General features: G+C 60.7%; 1 protein-coding gene across 3 annotated transcripts in view; it reads left to right on the forward strand.

Moving 5' to 3' along the window:
- The window catches only part of CNIH3 (cornichon family AMPA receptor auxiliary protein 3), an 88012-nt gene extending 64530 nt beyond the window's left edge, over positions 1-23482 (forward strand). Inside the window, exons 4-7 of one of the 3 annotated variants that reach the window (XR_007149860.1) lie at positions 15045-15157; positions 17768-17911; positions 21128-21373; positions 21611-21718. Coding sequence is in view for 2 of the 3 variants with exons in the window: in XM_047848194.1 (XP_047704150.1) it covers positions 17768-17911; positions 21611-21859 (393 nt within the window). In the remaining variant the exon portion in view is untranslated. Of the gene's footprint in view, positions 1-15044; positions 15158-17767; positions 17912-21127; positions 21374-21610 lie in introns of all 3 variants that reach the window. The other 2 variants (XM_047848195.1, XM_047848194.1) reach the window with 2 other exon arrangements.
- Positions 23483-24732: the final 1250 nt, after the last annotated feature.

A 24732-nucleotide genomic window follows, 5' to 3' on the forward strand; every position in this document is an offset into this window, starting at 1 on the left:
GCACCAAGGACGCTGTCATGACAACGACATCTTCACGGTCATCTCCCTTCTCCCTGTTAAAGTGCTTTATGGGTTGGTTTTGTTTTGTTCTTTGGGAAAAGAATTCGGGATCCAGCCAAGTTTGACACGTTCTATTCAGTTGTCATGTTTCGCACAATCTCTTTCAGTCTAGCACAGTCTTCGTTAGCGCTTTGCTCAGGACACTGGCCTTTCTGCGGAATCCCTGATTTGGGTGGTTTTTCAATGTCCCCACGCGTGTGAAGAGCAGGCCTGAGGACCTCACGTCCTGTTTCCCGTGTGAATGTTTCTGTGCCGACGGGAAGCGGGCTGGGCTGCCCCGTCCTGCGTACGTCTAGCACTGGCCTCTGACGGCCCTGCAGCCCCCGCGGCCCCATCGCTCGCCCCCCCCCCACTTCCTGCGCAGTTTGCCAGCGGTGACCCCGTGTGCTCGTGAGTAAATGGGGCGCTGGGCTCCCTGTCTTTGTCCTGCTCTGCTCGGCGCCCTCCTGTCTCTGTCCTGTCTCAGGCCCCTCCCAGCCCGAGACCTCCTCTCGCCCCGCGCGGCTCACCTCCCCTAGTACAGGGGCTGCTGTCTTCACTGTCCTCACAGCGGCCCCCGAACCGTCCCTGGTCTCCTGCTCGCTCTCTCGAATTCCAGGCAAGCGGTTGTACCTTCATCTGTTCTTGTTGTACCTCAAGCTCAGCATTGGGGTCAGACGTGCCGAACACATGCACTCGGCCACTTCTCTGGGTCTCAGCCCGTTGAGAACAGACGCAAGAGTCTAGATGAGGATTAAAATGCAGTGTCTGGTCCGGCCAGCTGCGTGGACAGTCGTGGTGGGACTCCGGTACCTCCAAGTCTGAGAGAGAGAGACAAACAGACACAGACACACAGAGACAGAGAGGGACAGAGACAGAGAATTGGAGACAGAGACATATAGACGCACACAGAGACACACACACAGACAGAGACCCTCAGAGAGACACAGAAATGGAGAGGCAGACACACACACACACAGATGGACAGACACAGGCACAAAGAGAGAGAGAGAGACAGAGACATACAGAGACAGAGACACAGGGACAGACAGACACACAGCAGGTGCCAGAGAGGGGAGGGCTGTGGGCTTGTGCTGCCACGGAGGCAGGCTTTAGACCCTGACCTGGGCACCTGCCGCGAGCTTGCAGGAGTGGGGAGAGACTGCATGCAGTTCAGGGACAGGCAGGTCCCAGAGCACGAGAAGCCAGGCCACAGGCCTCCTCCCTAACGCTTCCCCACGGTGTGGAAGTGGCTGGTGGGGATTCCCGTTTTATTGGTTGAAGCAGGAACACAGAGCGTGACCTTGTGGGGCTCACACCTACTCACACCTACTGTTTCAGGTGACCCGTCTCGGTTACTTGGGTCACCGTCTTCCGCGTCACTCAGGTTTTATTTAATTTTTTTTTTTTAATTTTTTTTTTTAACGTTTATTTATTTTTGAGACAGAGACAGAGCATGAACGGGGGAGGGTCAGAGAGAGAGGGAGACACAGAATCCGAAACAGGCTCCAGGCTCTGAGCAGTCAGCACAGGGCCTGACACGGGGCTTGAACTCACGGACCGCGAGATCGTGACCTGAGCCGAAGTCGGATGCTTAACCGACTGAGCCACCCAGGCGCCCCTTATTTAATTTTTTTTAATGTTTATTTATTTTTGAGAGAGAAACAGCATGAGCAGGGGAGGGGCAGAGAGAGAGGGAGACACAGAATCTGAAGCAGGCTCCGGGCTCTGAGCTGTCAGCACAGAGCCCGAGGCGGGGCTCGAACTCAGGAACAGTGAGATCGCGACCTGAGTTGAAGTCGGACGCTCAACCGACTGAGCCACCCAGGCACCCCCCACCTCACTCAGGTTTAACACCATGTTTGTCCTTGGTCTGTGGGTTCTGTTTCCCACGTGCCTCGTGAATTGCAGCCCTCCTCCCCCAAGTCACTTCTGTCAGAGCTCAGACTCTCTTCTTTTGCCTGGACTATTGCAGTAGCTTACTAGCCGGGCTCCTCCTGGCCTTTGGTCTGTTTTCCAGTCCTCCTGGGCTCACCCTGCGTGACACTGTTGGAGTGACTGAAGCAGACCTTGATCTTATAAAACTGCCTTACCCCAGAGCAAATCTGGATCCCAGAGTTGCAGCACAAATGACTAAATATTCCATGCTGCTTCTAAGGCTCTCTCTGATTTCTCACCACCCTGTTAGAATCTGCTTCCTTCCAAACACTTATTTGCTCTCCCAGCACTTACTGAGTGCCTACTGTGTGCCAGGACTGTGCCAAATACTGTTAACAGAGGTGTGTGAGGCTGCTCTGTGATTTCCTTTCTTTGTGCCTTTTCGTACGCTATTTTATTTGCCTGGAATGTTCTCTTTCGGCTAAACTATTATCCTGTAGTCCCAGTTCAGGTGTTGTGCCTTCCGCGAAGATTTCTCTCTCTCTCGTCCACAAGACGAGAAATACTCTGTGCCTTCCCTGTCCTGCTGGGTTCTCAGGTGGCCCGATGGTGAAGCCTGCTGCACGCACTTGACTTCCGGACCCGGCTCGTCTTGGGACCCGCGGGTCCCGCTGTGCCGTCCTCACACACGGGACACTCTGCTGATGAGTGGTTAGAAAATGGCTTTTTCTCCAAAGTAGGAAATGGAACAAAGCCAGAGGAAAGTGTTTAAAACCACGAATAAGTTACACATGATCCTAGGTATTGCTAAATATAGCCGTGCAGAAACAAACATGTCACGATTAATTAACACATTTGTGAGCCGCCCACAATCCATTCTGAAATAAAGCCGCGTATAAAAATGTTAAATAGCGTCTCTTCATCTCTTGCTTTTCCTTCCCGCTGTGACTTAGGGTTTTAGGTCTTTCCTCTTGAGGACCAGAGGCGTGCTTAGCGATCGCTCTGAAACCGGATGCCGACAGGTGCTGACCCAGCATCGTGACCCCGCTGAGCCATTTCTGCCAACGCCGCTGTGCATCCCGGGACCCGTGTCCTGTCGCCTGGGGCGCCAGGTCTCACGTCCTCTGCCCGCCTTCCCGGCCACCTCCCCCCCCCCCCCCCCAGGGGCCTGTCCCAGGTGTGTGAGTCCTGCTTCTCCCAGGACAGCCAGGTAGCGCTCCCACATTTTGGAGCCACGATTTCCCCAGACTCCACGGGCTCCACGCAGCCGCCTCTGACACTTGTACCTGTCCCATCACCCAGGCCAGCTCTTCCTCCTTCACCTGGTTCGTCATCAGAATCATGAGCACAGCATTTGAACTAGAGATCATGGGCCCCCGCCCTCTGGAAATTCTGACGTGGTGCTTGGAAATTTACATTTTATTTATTTACTTACTTTAAAGTTTATTTTGAGAGTGATGGGGGGAGCAGAGAGAGAAGGAGACAGAGAGAATCCCAAGCAGGCTCTGTACTGTCAGCACAGAGTCCGGCGTTGGGCTCGATCTCATGAACCATGAGATCATGACCTGAGCCAAAACCAAGAGTCGGAGGTTAACCCACTGAGCCACCCAGGCGCCCCCAGATCTGCATGTTACTAAAGACCTACTGAAGGATTCTGATGCACAGCAGTTTTGGGAACAAGCGACTTTTGGGACCCTCGGGTCAGGATGGGATCTCCCACTGCCTTGGGTTGCGAGTGTGTATCTGTCTTCCTTCTGGATCATTCTCCTCCCGAAGGCAGAACAGCGTCCTCAAGTCGTCCAGCCTTCGGAGCACCGGGCAGGACACAGCTCACGTTTATGTGACAGTCACTGCACAAGAGCGTGTTGCATGCACGCGGGTGGTGGGGGGGGGGTTCTTCAAGGAGGTGAGGGGTGGGGGGAACGTGTGACGTACCCAGGACTTGAGAGAAGACCCGGGTGAGAGAGATACCACTATTCTGTGCAAAACGCAGGCGGTAATCAGGCCTCTGGGGAGTCACTTTGAAATCTGTTTTCTTCCAGGGTCAAAATATTCCTCCTAGAATGAATTATTTCCAGGCGCAAGAAAAGCTCCCCTTTATCAGGCTTTCCGACGTGTACCTTATTATTTGGTTGTTTCCTTTCTGGCGTTCTGATGATCAACTGGGTATTTTTAAAATAGAACGTTTCAGCTCTTCCAGAATGTGGTTGCTCTGGCAACAACCTTGAAAACTCCGGAAAACTTCGTCCCGTCTCCAGACTCCTTGCGATTTCCGGCTGCCGCCCCGCTTCGTGGCCGGACCTTGGCGGAGAGGCGACCGCCGACGGGTCCTCAGTGAGCGCCGAGCTCTCCTGCTTGCCTGCAGGGCGCTGCCTTCCAGCCCCATCCGCGGTGCCGCGCTCCAGCCCGAGCTGCGTCTCCAGCAGCCTGTGGGCCAGCGAGACACACGCCTTCCTCTGCAGCCGGGAGCTTACGAGGAACCTAATCACTGCGCGGTGGCTTCCAGAACGTGTCTCTGCTTTTACCGAAAAGCCAAACACGGGACGGACCGCGTCGCTGCGGGAGGCACGTGTGCTGCTGCTGATCACAGGCCAGTCTTGGGCCGGGTCCGCGGTGCCACTGAGGTCCTGGCTCCCGCCTCGTCCTGCTGGCGCCGGGCGCAGTTCTGGGGGTGGTGGGGGGAGGGTCGCAGCTGCTGGGGTCAGAGGGCAGGGCTGCAGCCCCCTGACTCCCCGAGGGGCTGTTTGGAGCCGGGGGCCGGTCACTGGTGCCTCTCTGACCTTCACCTCCTCCTCGGCAGAAATTCCCGTCATCCCACGTGGACGTGTGCGGCCGGGCCTTCCGGAAGGAAGGGGTGAAGTTTGCTCCCACGATGAAATCTGCTGTGTGGGGTCTGACCCGAGCTTGCACCTCCCCTTCCGGCGCGACTTTTAGTTGGTCTGCAGCACACAGCGTTCATGTCGTGTAGCTTCCGAGCAGCGTCTGCGAGGCTGGGCTCCTCGAAGTCACGGCCGTGTCCGGAAACCAGCTTGGGGGGGCAGGTGGGACGGCGCCGGGAGCCTTGCCGTTCTGTCGAGCTCTTCCGGGACGTTCCATCACAAGCGCTCCACGAGAGCGTGTACCTCTGACCCCCACTTCCGAGTCGCCTTGTGTGGCAGACTCCCATGGGCCCCCGGGGATAACAGGAAGGTTCTGGGGCAGGAGGCGTGTGCTGCTGGCTTCCCGTTCTCCAAGCACCCTCGCCTCGCGGGAGGGTGACGGTGGCGTGATGGAGCGAGGGGGCCGCACCCCCGGGCTACTTGGGCCCCCACAGTCCCAGGGGAGTAGCCGCACTGTGCTACTGGGGGAGGGCCGCGAACCGTGTCCCCTGGACATGTGGATAGAGAGGGGTGCTGGCCGTGGGGAGGTGATGACCCGACCTCAGGGCATCTCGCCCACACTGGGGGGACTAGTTACCATCCGTGCCGACTCAGGGTCACCGGACACACTGCCCCCCGAGAGCACGGGTCGTCTGCATTCTGAAGATCCAGCCGGAAGGCCACGGCTGGCGCCCAGTGTCCCGCCAGTCCAGAGTCACGTCACCTGGTGTGGGGGGTGGCAGGGTCACCGTGGCTGCAGAGCCAGTCTGTCACCGCGTCGGCCTGCGCCTCACAAAACCCGGAGAAGAGCCCCTTGTCCCTGCGCCTTCCAAGGTCTGCCCATCACAGACACACTGTCTCAGCAGCCAGGGACGTGGCGGGACGTGGTGGGACGTGGCAGGGATGTCAGTGCCCCAGGCCAGCGGCGGTTCCTCCCCACGACGTCGCCTCCCTCCTCTGCGTGCCGCTGCCATCTCTCCCGTCTTTAACGTGCCGTCCCGACACCAGCCTCCGCCGCCTCCTGCCTCGCGTGCCCTTTCTCAGCGTCCTGGGCCCTTCCTTCTCGCCTCGTCCCGGCGTGTTGGGGACCCGGGACCTGGTACTCGACTTTGTACATCTTGTCTGCTCGCACCCTCCCGTCAGGCAGTCTGTCTGAATTTCGTTCACCATTCGTGTTTCCTCGCCCCCCCCCCCCCGCCCGTCCCTCTTGTGAGGACTGACCCTGCCCCCAGCCGTCCTACAGACACTGCCGTCTCCCCAGAAGGCCCCCTCTTCCAGCACTCTCCTCTCCCTGGGCCCTCGCCAGCCGTGCAGGTGCTGAGTGACCTTGGCAGCCGGGCAGAGAGGCCATTGTCCCGTGTCCTTCTGAGGGCACTCATCCCATCATGGGGCTCCAGCCTCGTGACCTGACCACCCAGGGGCCGCACCTCCAAACACCACCGGGCTGGCGACCTCGCTTCAGTGTGTGACTCTGGGGGACACAGACGTCCCGTCCATAGCACCGCACGTGTTAGCGAGGGGCAGTGATGGCTAAGCGGCCTCCTTCCTCCTTCCTGCCCGCTGGGCTCGCACTCCTGTTCTCCCCGTGTGGGATTAACGGTCCCCAGTGTGTCCCGCTCACCTCTCCAGGTCTCTCGCTGTGCCTCCTTGCCGACCCGCTGCCCTGGACGCTCCGAGCTCAGGTCGTTGAGCCTCCTTTACTCAAGCCCTTGGGGAGCTGTGGCAGACGTCGTGAGGGACCCGGCCGGGGCTGGGGCTCCCATCCGTGGGTGGGGGGCCAGACCAGCGACCCCGGGCTCACCAGCTTATTGCTGAGTCCGCACCCTGCTTTAGCCTGCGACGGCCGTTTGCGTTTCTCATACCGAGGAATTCGCTCTGGGATGGTGATTGTGACATTTACGGGCACACACGACACAAGGTGGCACCGCGTTCCGGCCACTGTTCCGGGCCCCGCGGGTGCAGCTGTGAGCATTCATTGTGGGTGTGGGACACAGGCTATAAATGAGCAAACAGATGTGTGATGTTTTCAGGTCATGATGGTAAGTGTCCACTTCGAGCAAATAGAATGGAACATGAGGGAGTCTGGGTAGGGGCTCCCTGGTCAGGGGTGACGGCACGTGCCAAGGCCCCGAGGTGGCGACAGACAGGCTGGGGTTGAGGAACAGCAGTGGCTGAGTGGGAGCGACCTGGGGTGCAGGGTCGGGAGGGCCTGGAGGTCATTGTAAGGAGTCGGGTCTTGTTCTAGAAGCCACAGGGAGGCGGTGCAGGGTAGAGCAGAGACGTGGCATGTTCTCTGTGGCTGCTGGTGAAGGCAGGCCAGGAGCAGGGCTGGGGTGGGAGAGGGCCCGTGGTCAGGAGGCTGCCATCATTCCCGTGACGGGTGACGGAGGCCAGCGCCGGTCACGGTGTTTCCCGTGGCTGCCTGCTGGGGGGGCGCGCCTGCCTCGGTTTCCCCACTGCCTGTTCAGCCAGGGTCCCTCCCGCCAGCCTGGGGGGCGGCAGCGGCACGGTGCCCACGGATCGGCACCTCCAGGGCCCGTCACGGCATCTGGCGCCTCACGGGAGGCTCTGCACGTGAATAAACGGCGGGTTCGCTCACACCTGTAGGCGCTGTATGGAGAGAGACCCACAAAGACACACGGACAAACGGACGGTGCAGACGCGTGCATGGCTCAGGAGGAACGTGGGAGCTCCCGCGGTTAGCGTTGACACAAAGTGCTCGGACACCCCAGAGCACATGGCATTTCTGGGGACGGAAGTGAAGGGTGGGAGGGGACTTTGAAAACTTGCAAGCGCTAGAAACAGACTGGGGAAGGGAAAGGGGAGATGCATCAGTTTAACTCTCAGGAGCGCTCAAGTGCTGCTTTTCCACAGTACGTGAGCCGACAAGGGCAGGGACCATCGGAGCACGCGGCTCAGAGGTCATCTGTGCGGTCTCACTATGCGCCAGACATGATTTTAAGAGCTTCTCACCGATTAACGCTCATTACAGTCCCGTGAAGTGGATGTCCTTATTATCCCCATTTTAGAGATGAAGAAACTGAGCCCATGGGGATTACGCAGGGCATCTGGCGCTCGACAGGCAGGTCTGGAGCCCGGGTCTCTTGCTCCCTGATCTAAAACTGTTTTCACCGGGACACCGCCCCTCCAGCCCTTCCTGAAAGCAAAAGTTGCAATATTATGTTGCTTTTCCCCCAGAATGTTAGCTTGTACAGTCAAATTCCTGGTAAAGCGTGGCACAGTCCCTCTAATAGTCGCCTTTGCCCGACTCTGGAAAGCACACTCGTGTGCATAGTCGACCTTGAACAACGCAGGGGGTTGGGGTGCCAGCCCTCCCCGCAGTTGAAATCCGCCAGATTGTATCCTGTGTTCTTGCGGTAAAGTGAGTGGAGAAAACCTCCAGCCTGTGCCGTCGAATGTGCGCGTGTAAGGGTGCCTGTGCAGTTCCGCCCCCGGTTTGCAGGGGGTCCGCTGCTCTTGGCTTTGCTGTAGGCTCGGGGCCGGGGCGGTTAGCCCACCGTCCGCCCGCCGTCCGTCCGTCTGTCCGTGTACCTGCCCGTGGGCTCTGAACAAATGCCAACTGAAGGTGGTGCTGACGACTTGCTCTCCTCCCCCAGGTGCTGAGACTCCTCTCTCCTTCCATTCACCCTCTTAAGCTCGTTTGGAGCAAAACGTCTCCAACGAGCTGCAGGTAATGGGTAATTAACACCACTTAATGGCTGTGAAGTAGGGTAATCCTGTTTTTAACCTGGGAAAAGCTCTCCTTTGGGAGCTCATGCTCAAGACCCAGGCTGCTCCGAGCCTCGCTCTATTAACAAACTGCCTGTGGGGCTATGTGAGATGGTGTGTGTGGGGGGGTCCCTGCTCCATAAAAGGTGTAGCAACAGAGCCTCGTGGAGAGGACGGGACCCCAGAAGGTGCGCCCTCGATGGTCCCAATGGGAGCTGGGCCTCCCAGCCTTCACACTGGACCTGGAGGGCGGCGGGGAGGACCGAGCGCAGAGGCCCCGAGACTCACCGTCCCCACCATGCGCACGGATTTCCGCCCCGGCCGTGGGCAGAGTGAAGGCGGAAGCTTCCTTGCTGTCCTGTGGCTTCTGTGGTCCGGAGAAATCTCCACGGATGCTCCCTGGAGTCTCGACGCTTTAAGAAGAAGCTGGCACCAAGGATTTGGGGGCTCCAGGTCACTTCTGTGGGAGATCTGTTAAGTCGTGTCATTCCAGGCCAGGGAGGAAAACGTGACTGTGTCAAACCACGCCCGATGCCCCTCGGGGACGCCCTGCGCCCGGACACTCCGTCCGCTGGACCTCAGCCGGGTTCCCTCTGAGGAACGTGCCTTCATTCCCTCGTTCAGACGAGCGTTTCTGTCTTCGCTCTTCCCGCAGCGAGGGTCTTGCGCGCTGCCCTCCGTACTTCGGCGCCCATTTCTTGGCGAGACGGACTCCACGCGTCGCGGGTGCACTTGCACTGCGGCCTCCGCTCGCCAGACTGCTGGCCGCTCCCGGCACCCACCTGCCGAGTGCGAATGTGGGCTCTCCGGCCCCAGCAGGCAGGCTTGTGAAACCCGCACCCCTCTGCCCTTCTCCTTCTAGAACGTTCCCTCCTGTTCATGCCTCTCCCCCTAGACCGTCTGAGCAGTTGGCTAATCACTCCCTGCATCCTGACCGCGGTTCCTACCCCCAGCACCCCCACCTTAAAGGGAAGGAGGAAGAGAGTGGGTAGCTACAAGGGTAACTTAAGATCTCTCTGGGTTCCCGCGAGTCGTAAGAGAATTCTGTTCCTTTGAAAATATGGCATTATTGTCACCTCCTCCCCAACGGGCCCCCTAGGTTGTTGGTGATAGTGTGAGGAATTCAAGCTGCACGAGAACAGGGACAAAGGCAGGTTGGGAGGCGTGGGCCGGGCAGAGCCGGAACCCAAAAGTTTGGTCCTAAAAGGAACCACCCACCGCCCAGATCTAGAAAGCTCCCTGGGGCAGGAGGAGGGAGCCGGTGAGGGGGGGAGAGTTAGCCTGCTGAGAGCAGGCAGAGTGGGTGGGACGGGAGGCTCGGGCCTCAGGGGGTGAAGGATGCTGGGGGACATGGCTCCGCCCAGAAGAGTTCATGGCCAAGCCTCTGGGTTCTCCTGCAGGGGTTCTCCCGCGTGGTGGTGGCTGGGGAGCAGGCCACGCTGCTCTTAACCCGTGGAGGCTACCTGCGCGCAGGACGGTCATAGCCCCGCTGGGCGTTGGGGTTGAGGACTGAGACCCAGGGTCTTCAGAAAGGAAGCCTCTGCTCTGTGTTCTCTTCAAGACCTTGGCCTACGAATCTTAGCTAAGATGCTTCATAAAATCATTTGGGATGCTTCTGAAAGATACAGATTCCCAGCCCGTGGAGTCTATCTTGGTAGACAGGTGTAGAACACAGATATCTGCAAAAAAAAATTTTTTTATGTTTATTTTTGAGAGACAGAGAGAGAGAGAGAGAGAGGGCGATCGCAGGGGAGAGGCAGAGAGGAAGACACAGAATCCGAAGCAGGCTCTAGGCTCTGAGCTGTCAGCGCAGAGCCCGACGGGGGGCTCGAACTCACAGACCGTGAGATCGTGATCTGAGCCGAAGTCAGAAGCTCAACCACCTGAGCCCCCCGGCGCCTCCAGAAATCTGCACTTTAGTATACGTGCCCCAGGCGACCCTGTTGCAGCTGGCTGGTGGACCCTATTTTGGGAATCAGTGCTGAGCAGTTATTTCGCAGACTTGCTTGTAAGTCCCCCGGGGATCTTGTTAACCTGCAGGTTCTGAGTCAGCAGGTCTGGAGTGGAGCCAAGGTTCCCATTTCTCTCAAGCTCCCAGGTGATGCTGGTGACGCCGGTCCCGGGACCGCGGTTTGAGGAGTGCGGTTCTCGGTGGGTTCCTGGTAACTGGTTGGGAAAGGCCCACGCACACCTACACAGTCTGGGGGTGGGCCCCGGCCGTCTGTGTGTTAGCAGCACCCCCATTGGATTCGGCAGTGCCATGAGGCTCGAGACCCACCGCTAGATTACCGCGAGGCTGAAGGAAGCCGGCTGGGGGAGGAGGCGGGTAGAGTGTCGGGGAGGTAGAGCTCACCGCAAAGCCCATTCTGTTCCCTCTGTCCCCAGTTTCCCGTCCCCCAGAGACAGAGCTGAGGCCCCTCGGACTTTGCATGGAAGAAACCTTCCTCCCCGTGGGTGTTGGGCATGAAGGCGTTTCCTCCTGGATCAAGGCGGCACGGGGGGGGGGGGGGTGTCCCCAGTCGGCTGGTGTCCCCAGCACAAGGTGCGGCCAGTGGTGAGGGTCCCTGGGCAGTGGCGGTGGGGCCGGAGGGCGTCAGTGAGGCTGGGAGCTGGTCCCGAGGAGCGGTCAGGGCAGGGAGGAGCAGGCGGCTCTGGGGGCTCGGGGCAGGGCGTGGGGGAGCCAGAGTGCCAGTGTCCGGGGCACGTGTGACAGGTGGCACGGATTTGTCGGTGCACAGCCAGGTCCCGGCTGGGGCCTCTGGGCTGAGCTGCGACTGGGCCCAGTTCACATGCTGGGTGCCCAGGAGCAGAGGGTAGAGGGGTGTGGGTTCGCTCCCCACCTTCTCCCTGGGCCTCTGCTGCAGAGAAGTGAGTCCACACGGCTGGAAAGCAGCAGAAAGCCCCCAGGTTTGGATTAAATGTGCTCAGGGAGGGAGGGTGGAGGAGAGGGTGGGTGGAAACCAGAGGGCCCCACGGGGCTGGGAAGTGGGGCCTGGAGACCACACTCCTCAGCTCCAGGCCCCACCTCTGTGCTCTGCCCCCGCCTCCCACGACCCCCCAGGTGTCCTCACGTGCTGCTGGGACCCAAGCAGGGAACTCCTCTTGCTGTCTCCCTCCGATGCCCCCCCCCCGGGCTCCTCGTGTATGATGGGTACTGGCCCACAGGGAAAGCGATAGGGGACTGGCTTTTCTTGAGGCCTGGCCTGGTCCCTGGGATCAGCCGTGTGGGTCTGACCCTGACCCTGACCCAAGGTGGCCACACTTGGCCCAAGTGCCCAGCACAGCTGCTGGCCGCACAGGCTTCGGAACCAGGCCCGCGCGGTTCCAGGGATACGCATCCACACACGTCAGACCGATTTGTGGTGGATTTTCACGTTACGGTTCCACACCCAGTGGTTACGACCCAGAGTCTCCCGCTCACCCCTGGGAGTATCTGGCGAACATCCGTGCGAATTCCGCTAGGGCGGGACGTTAACTGGCCGGCACTCAGGTCAGCCTGGCCCCAAGCCTAGCTGTCGGGGTCTCCCTGCGAATCACGGCACCTGAGGCTGGGGCGCCCGTCTCCAGCACGAGGGGCGCCCCCGCCCCAGCTGCTGTGGGCTCCTGCCAGGCTGCCCTCCGGGATTGCTCTGTTCAGAGCGACCCCAGAGAAAATGGCCTCTTCTGGGCAAAGGGACTCAGAAGGTTTCCTGCCCGCGCTGGGGTTTCCCCGCAGCCTTCCAGCCCAGCGGTCCCAGGTTCCCCGCCTCCGAACCTGCCTGCCTCCTTCCCGCTGCCCCTCCTGCACCTGTTCACCCAGAGACAGGCAGAGACGGTGGTACCTCCACTCTGGATGCTTCTGAGAAAATTGCCTCCACCCCGCCCAGCCCACAAGGGCCCCTGTTTTAGGACCTGTTTAGCTCCGGCTGGGGGATCGGATGCAAGGACATCATCCTTTTCTTTCACTCCCAGGGGCCCGCGGGCATATAGACGAGGGGGGCTGGGTGTCCGTCTGCTCCAAGAACAGTCAAGGCCTGGGTTTTCACGGTTGGAGAGGCAGGCTTGTCTCACGCCCTTGTCTTACATCCTTGGGTTTCTCCCCCCGCTTGGGGGAGCTGGGGGCTCTGTGTAGACAGGGCCGGTGCAGGTCAGAGGAGACTCAGGAAACCCCAGTTGGCCCTGGGCCATTTGGCAGAGGTTCTGGGCAAGAGTGACGAGCTCCCTGCTTGGGGACTGGCTGGTACGCGACTGTTAGCGATAATGATAGGGACAGCGCCTCTTCCTTTACGATGCTCCTTCACCCGAGAGCGGCCTCATCCGCGGGACAGGCTGTGTCCTCACCGCGGCCCCATCGGTAGGTCGTAAATGCTGGCGTTTACAGGTGAGGGAAATAGACACTGCCTGGTTAGCCGCGTTCTCGGTGCCACACGGGATCATTATGTAAGCGTCGGGACTTACGTAACACTTTGAGACAGCGGGCTAATATTTTTAGCCCGATGCGGTCACGGCTGAAAACACGATGTGAGTCCACGGAGACTGGGTCTCACCCACGCGCCCTGCAAGCTGCACCCGGCCCTGGGACCTTCCTGGTGGCGTGGTGTGGCTCTCAGTATGTTCGGTCCCGGGACGTGTGGTGGGAGACGGGGCGGGGCTGCAGGTGGGGGCGCCTTCTCGCCACCTCCCCCTCCCCCAGTCCCAGGGGATCCCATCCTTCCGCTCCTTCACACCCCCCCCCGTGGGGGCTGGGAGAGCGTCCGCGCCCTGCAGCCCCCCCATCCCTCAGCGGTGACCTAGGTGCCGCCTCACTACCCGCTCCTGTAACGAGTCAGGTTACCAGTCGGTAGACTGCGGGTGGGCTACGGCCGGGGGTGCGTGGATACACCAAGGAGAGGGGCGGTGCAGAAATGCAGTCAAACCACCCTAGTGGCGGGGGGCGGGGGGCGGCACGTGTGGAAGGAAGGAAAGTTCTTGCCTGGTCTGGGGGCAGGTGCGGGGGCCGGACCGGTAGAGGCAGGAGAAAGAAGGGAAGAGTGGCCACAAGCGGCCGTGGAGGAGAAATGGCAGGATTTGGAAGCTGGCTGAGCCTGAGCGGGCGAGGGCCCTGGGGGGGGGGGGGGGGGGCGGGGAGTGGGGTGAGGGGTCCAGGCGGTGAGGGGCCCGGGGGGTTGGTGAGGGGTCCGGGCGGTGAGGGGCCCGGGGGGTTGGTGAGGGGTCCGGGCCGTGAGGGGCCCGGGGTGGGGACGGTGAGGGACCCGGGCAGGTGAGGTTCACCCACCGAGTCGCCCACTCTGGAAAGTGGCCCCTTGAGCTCGACTCCAGGGCTCCCGGCTGTGGGCCGGTGGACGCGTGAGTCAGGGACACGCCACGTGGGTACAAAGTGCGTTTCTTACACGCGTGCCTGGCACGTGTCTCCTCTGCATTGTCACGTGGGGCGGTTAACACCGTGGCCCGAGGGGAGGGGCCCGCAGGCGAGTCCCGTACCCGGGTGGGGCGGCCGGAGGCGGTTTGTTTCCTGCCCAGAGGAAGCCTGGTGGGTGACCGTGGGCTGCGTCCCCAGCGCCAGGCGGCCGTGCCGCAGACACGTGTGCTTGTTCGGTCCCTACTGAGTCCCAATAGCACCTGCGAACAGATGAGCAAAGACAGGGCTGGTGGGGGGGCAGGTGCATGTGTGTTGGGTGCCGGAGAGGGGTGCCGACGCTGTGGGCCTGGGGCTGCAGGGTGGCGCGGGGTGAGGAGGGGTGGGCCGGGCGCGGCTTCTGTTAGGAAGCGGCATTCGTGGTGGGCCTTCCGGCCGGGGTGGTGGGGAGGAGTGTCCCGGGGCCCCGAGGCGCTCGTGCCCCACTGAGGCACCGAGGCACAGCACGCGCTCCTGCATGACGGGGATGGAGACCCACTTTCTCCCGTGCCGTCACTTTGGTTACCGTCCCAACTCTGACTTCCGCTAAGATGTACGCACGCTGGGGAGTTTATAGACCTTGTGGCATTTACACCCGCGTGGGCACGCTGGGGCCGGGGAGCTTGGCCTTCTGCTGGTCCCAGCATCTGACCCTTCTTGGTCCGGGCTGGCCTCCATCTTGCGGAGGCTGGCCTCCCTGCCTTCATCGTCACTACATGTTCTTCCTCTCGGGCTCCCCCTGGTCCAGCCGCCACCAGGAAAGATGCTGTTTCTCAGGGCTTTCCCAGCCCTCCCAGGTTGGACATAAATACGCCTCTTTACGCGGCGTACGGGTTCGCACGGGAGGGCGCACAGGGCTCGGAGAGCAGGAGCCGGGCGGTTGCAGATTCACTGGAACCTGTATCGGCGCGTCTCTTCCCGGGCCCTCCTCCCGCCTCCCGTGACCCCCGGCGCCAAGCGCTCTCGCCTGGTACGTAGGGCACCGAGAGCCCGGGTCCGCCGGGCTTGGGTGGGAAGCATGGCTCTGGGACCGCTCCGAGGAAAGCGTAGCAGGAACGGAGCGCAGTCTTGGGGCGGTGACTGGGTCATGAGCGCGCTGGCGGCCCGTCGGGCAGCAGTGACTTCCCTCCGTCTAACGCGGGCCTGTGCCTCTGCTCCCCCTTCAGCTGGTGCTGCCCGAATACTCCATCCACAGCCTCTTCTGTGTCATGTTCCTGTGTGCGCAGGAGTGGCTCACCCTAGGGCTGAACGTCCCCCTGCTTTTCTATCACTTCTGGAGGTAAGTCTGCCGGGGACGGGTGTGTACTTCCTCTTCTCTGCCTGGACGGCCTGCCCTCCAGAGACCATGGCCCCGGAGGCCCCAGCCACCTCGTGCCTTCCTCTCTTCCGTTTGGGGACCCGTGCTCCGCAGCCTTCTTGTGGAGCTCCTCCCGCACGGCAGCCTCGTAAGGGAAGGCCCTTCTGCTTCCCTGGTCGGCCCACCGCGGCCTCGAACCTCACCCATCCCCGTTACAAGCAGCTGTAGAAGTGGCAAAGTGGAGAGAACCGCTTTGCGTGGATTAACGGATACACAAGACTCGGCACGTCCTTGCGATGGCGTGTTACTTGGTGGTAAAAGGCGGTGATGCAGTGATACGCGCTGTAACGTGGCCGGACCTCGAAAATGCAGGTCAAAGAGGCGAGTCATTAAAGGCCATTTCTGTGAAACGTCCAGAACGGGCAGCTCTGAAGAGAAGGGAGGAGGGTTGGGGGCTGGGACAGAGGGCGGGGGACCATCGATAGGTATAGGGCTTTCTCCTTCGGGCGTGAGAGTCCTGAAATTCGATCCTGGTGACAGCTGGGCCACTCGCTGAACATGCTAAATATCCCTGAACCGTATATTTTAAAAAGGTGAAGTTTTGGGTATGTGAATTATGTCTTTTTTTTTTTTTTTTCAAATTTGTAAAAAATATTTATCCTCATTTTTGAGAGCAAGAGACAGAGCATTAGTAGGGCAGGGGCAGAGAGAGAGGGAGACACAGATACTGATGCAGGCTCCAGGCTCCGAGCTGTCAGCACAGAGCCGGACGCAGAGCTCGAACCCACGAGCCATGAGATCATGACCTGAGCCGAAGTTGGCCGCTTAACTGACAGACCCCCGGGCGCCCCTGTGGATCATGCTAATAAAAGACAAGCATCTGTCAGATGGGCTGGATTTTCTGGGACCCCGCCCAGAGTTGCCCAGGGCCTGTTCAGCCCCGCCTCTGTGCGGGTCACAGTCTATGTCCTTGTCACCTGTCCTGCTCCTTGTGAAGTCCTCTGCCTGTGAGAGGAATCACCCTGAGACCCTTGCAGTAATGAGGTGTCTCTCCAGGCGCCAAAGTCATTGTGGACTCACAAAGTCGGATCCTCAGGGCTACCGCTCCTCCCAAAGTGGGAGGCCGAGCCAGAGAAGGGGTCCTCGACGGCCCCCAGGCCCGGGGCCAGGACGTTCTCCTGAGCTCAGCCCCTCCTGTGCTCGCTCTCAGGGCGCTTTACCGAAAGCGGCCTCAGCACCTGCATCTGCCACCTGCTTGCAGGCTGTTGTGTCGAGCGTCCCCCACGGTGGTCCCGGGAGCCCATGGAGTGGCCACTTTCGCCCCCATTTTCCACACGACAAAGCTGAGGCTCAGAGAGGTCAGTGGTCGACTGGAGGAAGGTCGGTCTGGTGGCCTGTGAGCCCCAGAGCCTGGCTCTCCCCACTGAGCCGTCCTGCGTCCACTGGGCGAGGTCGCCTAGAACATTCTCCGCCAAGGTCCGTAGGTTTTGGATCTGCCCCCAGGGAGGCAAGGAGCGCAGCCTGCGGCGTCCTCCCGGCACACGGTGGTGACTGACACCGTCACTGTCCTCTGACGGGGGTGAGGAGGGGCTGGAACCCCAGCCCCCACAGTGCTGGTTAGAAGGTGTTCTTCTGAGCCCCTCTCCCCGCCTGGACACACAGCATCCGCCTGAGAGGCCAGAGGTCGGCCCCCCCGGTGGCCCCCACCCCCCACCCAGCCTCCCGCACCGGAGTCCCCACCTCCCGTGAACGAGGCCGGTGGTGTTTCCAGGTAGACAAAGTTAGCTTTAACACTCCCCCCCACCCCCGCCCCGTCTATTCCCTGTGCTTTCCCTTCCCTGGTTCCCGGCTCCCTCACTGCTCTCCCCCCACCATGGCCAGTGTTCTCTGGCTGCTCTGGGTCCTTCCAGCAAGAAGACAAGTGATGTGAACCATTCCCACTCCAGTGAGGACATGACGTCCCTCCTGTAGCGTTCAGGATTCTATTTTATTGTTTTCTTAAAGTTTTTATTTATTTATTTCGAGGGGGGGTGGAGGGTGAGAATCCCAGGCAGGCTCTGTGCTGTCAGCACAGGGCCCGACGCGGGGCTCGAACCCACGAACCGTGAGCTCGTGACCTGAGCCAGAGTCGGGTGCTTAACCGACGGGCCCACCCAGGCGCCCCCGGGATTCAGGATTTTGAAAGAGGGTCTGGGGGGAGGACGGTGTGAAAACAGCCAGTGGTAGTTAAGCGAGCGTGGTCGGTGGCATTGCGGCTCTCTCTGTGCGTAGCACCCCATATCTGTGTGGATGCCCATGTGGGTGTGCACTGCGGACCCCCCACACCTGGAGGAAGGAGACTCTTCTCGCTGTCTCCAGGCGTGACGCGTCCTCCTTCTGTTGTGTAAGTGGGTGGAATCCCTGTGATGCGGGGGGACCTCGGCGTCCGGGAGCAGCCACGGGCCGGGCCGGGCGGTGACTCCAGTCGGCGGAGGCAGACGCCCGCTCGGCGGAGACCCCCGGACGCAGTCCTGCGTCAGGGGGGCTTCCCCGGACGCCCTCACGTCCCTGCCCAGCCTCGGGGCCAAGGGTGCCGTGTCCTCTTCTCCGCAGGTACTTCCACTGTCCGGCAGACAGTTCCGAGCTGGCCTACGACCCGCCCGCGGTCATGAACGCAGACACCCTGAGTTACTGTCAGAAGGAGGCCTGGTGCAAGCTGGCGTTCTACCTGCTGTCCTTTTTCTATTACCTCTACTGGTGAGTTTCTGCCCCTCCTGACGCTTTCACTCCTGCAGCAAAGGAGGCAGGTTTTTTTGGGGGGGGGGGCGTGAGCGTGGGGGTCACAGCCTGGCGGGTGTGACGCCAGCCACCTCACTCTGGGTCAGGGGCGAGGGCTCGTGCCCGAAGGCAGAGGTCCTCGCCTGCGGGCGGGCGCGTCCTTGGGGCCACGCGGTGCGCCTCTGAGGAGGCGGTTGGGGACGTGCGGCCGCCACTCCTCCCCCACAGGGCTCCCTCCACAGCTCGGCCATTCGGGCCCAGCCTTGTGGCCCCTAGTCCACACGTAAGCATCCGGGGAACCAGAACGGGGACTCTGCGTGGCAGTCACGCTCCCGGAAGGGGCACGCTGGGTCATTACATGCGCGTGCTCACAATTCTCCTGACGGTCTGTAACCTCGTGCTAATCAGGTAAAACTGACTTTGCTGACTTGGCGATTGTTCAGGAGCCTTCCCCCGCCTTGGGTAGAGTGTCCTACCCAACAGATGGCGTAAACAGGATGCCTTTGGTGGGGGGGGGGGGTGCCTTTTCTTAAAGCATCCCTCTCTGGTTCCTCTTTGGGCTCGTCTCTGGGGACCTCACCTGTCACCTTGCCACCTTGCGGGTACCTGCGGCCACGAAACCGCCAGCATCCCGGTGCTGCCTCCAAACTGGTCTGTGGACGGTAGCCGGGTGAGAAAGAGGAGGGAGGGGGTGTTACCAAGGCCGCCTCAGGCTGGGGGCAGGCTGGGCCGGCCGCGGGGCGGCCACACTTATCCGCATTTACACACGAGCCCTGCTTCGAGCCAAGAGCTTGGTATACATCGCTCAGTCTGAGGGCCACATGCCGTCACTGCCCACACGTTAGCAGTGAGACCATGTCCCCAGACGTCACATGTTTTCCCGTGGTCACAGCTGCAGGTGCATCTCAAGTCCGGTCCCAAACACGGAGCTCCCAACTGCTGGCTGTCGTAGGAAAGCTCTAGAAAAGTCTTTCTTTCGCATCAGAATCAGGGTGAGGAGGGTGAGTTTCTTAAAGATGCAGATTCCTGGGTTTGGATCTGCTGACTAAGGATTTCGGGGCCGGGCGTCCCCCCAGGAGTAAGACCTGCCTGTCTCCCCAGAACGTCCCAGAGTCCAGAAGACCCAGAGGTCCTTGGGGTATAACTTCCTCTGGGGTAAATCAGCCCGGGGGGGCGGGGGATTCAGAGTTTTTCTACCACATTCTTCTTGGGGTGGAGGGTCGGTCCAGGCTCAGGGTGACCCCCTCCCCTCCTTCCGTACGGAGGGTCCTGGGTCATTGCCTGCTTCAACGTACAAGGAGCCCGAGGGTCTCTGAAGTGTCCCTGGAGAGTCCCAGGGTGCCTGGCAGATTTGCCTGGGTCTGACTCCAAATCAGAACTTTCTAGCGACTAAAGTTTGTTCAGACTAGTTGCTGCCTTGGGAAGCTTCACAGCCTAACGGCTCGACAGCGGGGGCTGGCATGAGTGAGGCTGCTCACTGGCGTGTGCCCAGCCTCTCCTGTTGTGGGGCTCCAGGTGCCCCTGCCACAGAGTCGGGGGTCCCGTGAGAAGCGGATCGCTCAGGGCCCCGGAGCCACGGAGGTCAAGGCGAGGAGGCACATCCCTCTGCCAAAGCCCACGCCCTCTCCGTGATGACAGCAAGTGACGTCACAGACACCCTTCACCTGCCCTCCTCGCTCTCGGTCACTCACTCACGCAGCATTTATTGAGCACCTCCGACATGCCGGGCACCCTTCTTGGGAGACCGTGCTGAGCGTGCGGCTTGACGCCTGCCCTCGGGGGGCACAGGGTCAGAGCAAGGAGCGCGTGAGTCCTACTGTGCGCACTGTAGACACGCAGGCAAACGAGTCAGACAGGGTGTCTGCTGTCGGGTCAGCCGTGGGGGGAGGGGTGTCTACCAGCCATGGGGGGAGGGGGGCCGTGGGGGGGCCAGCCGTGGGAGGAGGGGGGGTGTCTGCCATCGGGCCAGCAGTAAGGGGAGGGGTGAACAGAGGGAGGCCGCATGACCCAGGGTAACCGGGCAGGAGGCTGTACCGCCTCAGCTCTCTTGGCTTGAGAAGACGGCCATGTGGCATCCACTCGGACGCGTCCCAGGAACCTGCAAATGTCTCCTGGCCCCAAGGCCACCCGAGAGGGGGTGCTGGGGTGGTCAGCACGCACTGCTGAGAGGATCCCAGGCTCCGGGCCAGACACTCGGCCGCCAGCTAGGGCCTCGGACACATTTCTTAGCGTCTGTGAGGTCCTCGGGAACGAGGTGCCAGCCCCGGCTTTACTGGGGTCGCAGCGGCTGTCACTTCAGTGTGTCACCGTGCTCGGCTTGGACGCAGCTCTCCGCGTGCACGTGGACCCCCTTCCCCCCTGAGAGTGGCCGGGGCTGACGGTCCTGTGCGCCCCTCGAGGCCTGCATCGAAGGGGCTGGGGGTTCTGGGGCCGGAGGGACGGGGTCTCTGAGGAGCTCTCAGAGCAGTGAGGCACCAGGTTCGACGGGGAAGGGACGCCCAGGGTGCCGGCCAGGCAGAGCGGTGGTTCCAATTTTGTTCTAGAAACAAAGAAATTAGCGAATGCAGCGTGGAGGCAGAGACAAACTGAAGGACAGACAGGCAGTGTCTGGAACACTGAGGGGAGGCGTGCTGTCGCCCTGTTGGCTTCCAGGAGGGTCAGGGAGGCCTCTGGGCACAGGCCCGCGACTGCGGCAGGGGCGCCCGGAGCCCCGTGACGGAAGAGGCTGAGCACCCGCCAGCGAGCGGCCTCACCCCTGAAGCCCCCGCTGTCGAGCCGTTAAGCCTGTGAGGTTTCCCAAGGCAGGGGTGCAGTGGGCCCTCCAGCTGGGGCCCGGCCAGGGATGCTCTGTGCCCACGAGGTGTACCAGCCGTCCCGAGGCGTTCCTGAGCTTTGATCCTGGATAGGGATTGAAGTAAAACACTGCGGTTTCTTTCATGGGGTTTTCTTCTTTAGATTATCCATTTTTCTCTCTATAATGTGAAAAAATGGTCGCTTTTCTTGGTGCCGTCTATTTTGGTATTCGTGTAGATACGTGTATGTGGTGTCCTTTGGTGTGGAACGTTCCTCGGTCTTGCAGAATTAGGCTGCAGCCCTTTCTAAAAGCACAGGGTTCCTTACCCCTCGCTGGCAGGGTGGGGGCACCACCTTAGCACACGTGCTCGTAATGCACGTTTAATGTCTGGATTCTGTTAGAAACAGGAGGGCCAGGGAGATACCCCGTAAGAGAGCACGTAGTTTGTGTGCCCCTCGGACCTCGGAAGAGTGATGATGGTCATTGTGGTGGTGACGCTGAGACGTGATGCGGCATAATCTGGGAGCCCCGGACGCAGCCATCACGTCAGCACGAGGCAGCTGCTGGGAGAGAATCCGCTGCACCCCTACCCCGGGGACCGCCTTACGGTCTCAGGAAAGGGGACGGCCGCCATCATAGCCGTGCGGGTGAGAATAACAGGCGCGCAGCGATCCCGTCTCGCAGCAGGGGACGCAATGCACGCTCACAGCAGGTGTTTGGTCCGACGTGGTGGGAGATGACGTGGACCGTGGGGGGACCTGGCTCCGGTGCCAGGACGGGAAGGGAGCCAAGGGCTCCGGCTTCAGGAAGGACCCTGTTGTGAGGGTCTGAGTCCTTCCTGGGCTCCCACTCACTCCTTCTCTTCCTCTTCTTTCTGCATTCAGCATGATCTACACTCTAGTGAGCTCTTAACCCGGGCCGCACAGGTCATCAGAGACGGGGACGGGAGAGGCTCGAGGCGGAGTCCTCGCGACTGGCTGGCGGTTGGAGAAGGGCCCGGACTGGGGTGCGTGAGAGACACCTGCAGACGGCGGATTCCTGCGGCAGCGGGGACCGAGGTCACGGAGCGTGGGGGTCGCTGCCCAGCCCGCACCCAGGTGGCGATCCCGTCTGGGCCACGGGACCTCTCCTGAGCAAGGACTGTTGCTGCCTGAGTGACCCCCGCCCCTCTGAGCACCCCGTGCGGTCCACAGTGAGCCCGGGACCGCGGGCGGGGGGGGGCACGGCTGGCAGGCCACAAACTGCCTGCCCAGGAACAGAATGACCCAGGACCTGCTGAGGCCTCCAGGGTGTCGCGGGCTACCCGAGCCCTCTGTGTGTCCTCGGAGCCCCGCAGCGCCCTGCGCTTCCGCGGGAGGGTCTGCGGGGGCGCGGATTCGCCATTGGCTCCCACCAGCCCCGAGCCCGCGGGCGGCCTGTTTTCGCGCTCTGCTTTGTGGGAGTCGGCCCGGCGACACAGGGAGCTGGGGCTCCGGCTGCTGGCCATGAATTATGTCCAAAGTCTCAGGGGAGGCGGGAATCGGAGGGAAGAATGATTTTTTAAAGCATTTTCACGTTCAAAGTGTTCTTTGCCACCACAAACTGTGTTCTCCCGCTGTCGGTCCAAAGCCGTCGCAGAATCAACGAAGGCAAATCGACCGGTCGACGTCGTCAACGCCTGTCTTCTCTTAAGGACCCCAAGCAGCGGCGCCCGGGAAACGCCCTGCACCTGCTCTGTGCTGTGTGCATCGGGCGGCCAGGAGGCGAGACGGCGCAATTACAGCCTCCTTTTGTGATGCTACGTCATTCGTTCTGTTAGTGCCACTCGAGGACTTTGGCTTATTTAGAATTTTCCCTCTGACGTCCTCTCCTGTTTGGGTAGGAGGTGTCCTTGGGGTTGTAAATAATGACAAGGCTGAGGTTTTTATGTTTCAACTGGGCACGATGATTTCTACCTTATTCCCCACACTTCCCTCTCTTCTGTGTGACACACACACAGGCTATTTATACCCGTGCGCGGCTCCCGTTGGAACCGGTGACTCAGGTTTGTGAATGGTGTCTGTGCCGCGCGTCGTGAGCTATGTTTAAAACGCAGTGACAGCTTGCGCGCCACACCTACCCGGCCGCCTCATTTAAACCCCTCGCAGGCTGGCTGCCTCTCCGTACGGGCGGTAAACTGGTAGGTGAGGAGGAAAAGTTTCAAAAAGCTGTTCTGTTTCTAAAAATTCCGTAGGGAACAAAACTCAGGCTTCCGCTCTGAGGCTGAGGGTATAAAGCCGGAGGATTCCAGGGGGCATTTCGGGGAGCAGACTCCCCTCTGTCCAGGGCGCACCGTGCCGGCTGCGTAACGGAGGCCGGGGGAGAGCGGCCTTCGGGGCTGCTGGGCCTCGCCTCTGGGGTGGCCTGAGAAGGCCACCTGCACGTGACCCTCGCCCCCACATGTCTGTCCCTGGAGCTGTCTCCTTCGTTTTTGTACTTTGCCTCCTTCCCAAAAGGTGACACGTGGCTCGTGATGGCATGACACAGGGACACAGAGACCGCTAGAATGGAGGGAGGGGATTCACACACGCGCCTTCCCCGAGGTTCTGCTTCCCGCAGTTGAGCATTTCTTCGCGGCAAATCGTGGCGGCTCACGTTTGCCTGGGGCTTCGTCGTCCGCAGATTGATTTCGTTCCTTTGATCTCCTCGCCATCCTGTGGGGTTGACACGACCCTTTCCCCATTTTCTTTCTTTTTTTTATTTTTAAAATGTTTTTATTTTTTGAGAAACAGAACACAAGTGGGGGAGGGACACAGAAAGAAGGAAACACAGACTCGGAAGCCGGCTCCAGGCTCTGAGCTGTCAGCACAGAGCCCGACGTGGGGCTCGAACCCACGAACTGAGATCATGACCTGAGCCGAAGTCGGGCTCTTAACTGACTGAGACACCCAGGTGTCCCCCCTTTCCCCCATTTCCCAAGTGAGGAAGGGAAGGCTCAGAGAGGGTAAGTGACTTACCTGTAGTCACGCAGCAGCCACAGACCTGTCTTTAAACCCAGATCGTCTGACTTCGAAAACCCCATGTCTTTTCCATCACCTGAAAGCCAGCAAAGGAGCTTGGGCTCCCGATAAGGTTCAGTTAGCATAAACTTTCTGAGAAAAGGAGATTTAAAGACAGAGCAGGAGAAAAAGTGGCTGGTTTTCTTTTCCTTGGGCCCCAGCCTCAGACCTGCTTTACTGTGTCAGGTTCTTCCCGAAGGGGGTCCCTTGAAAGCTTTAAAAGCTGCCGGCACGCCCTGGGAGCGTCTTATGCTTCTGAAAGAGGGACATCCGAGTACTATCCCTCCCCTGAGCTGTGGCTGGGGCCCAAGTCCACCGGTCTGTCCGGAGCTTGAGCCGATTTTCAGTTCCTGGGAGAAGCGGACGGTGACCACAGGGCTGAGAGCAGTGGGCACCCTGTTGGAGCCGTGCTGGGTGCCGGGCTCTGGGCCACGACCCCTGACACACGGCGACCCCACGTTACCCACCAGGAAGCCAGGGAGGTTCTGGCCAGTGCGGCTGCCCCAGCGAAGGAGCCAGCAGACAGGTCTCGGTGCTGTGCCCGGTGACCAGCTAAGAACCACACTTGTTGGGCGGGCACAGCTGCCCGCTGGGTACCTTCGCCATCACCGTTCATCCCACGGAAGTGACCTAAGGAGGGAGGAGAGCGGGGCAGGGGCAGTGCTCTGGGTGAATCCCAAAGTGGCTGATGGACGGCGCTCCCTCCCCGGCCCGGGCCTGGGCACCCAAGAGAGAGCTTCTCGGGGACACAGACGTTGGGAGGGCGCTGTTGTGACTGGCTCCTGCCTCCTCAGAGAGGCAGCGCTGCAGGCCTGATGGCCGCGCCCGAAGGGGGAGCGCAGGCCCCAGGGGTGGGGGGGTCACTTCAGCTTCCTTTTCACGGTGTGAGGGAAGTTTGTAACGGCACCCACCGCACTCACTTGTTATAAAGATCCGACGTGGTCAGGGCCCTGCGTGCGGTAAGTTCGGTAAGAGGCCCCCACTCCACA

The sequence above is a fragment of the Prionailurus viverrinus genome, unplaced genomic scaffold, assembly GCF_022837055.1.
Source record: "Prionailurus viverrinus isolate Anna unplaced genomic scaffold, UM_Priviv_1.0 scaffold_53, whole genome shotgun sequence".
NCBI classification, from domain to species: domain Eukaryota; kingdom Metazoa; phylum Chordata; class Mammalia; order Carnivora; family Felidae; genus Prionailurus; species Prionailurus viverrinus.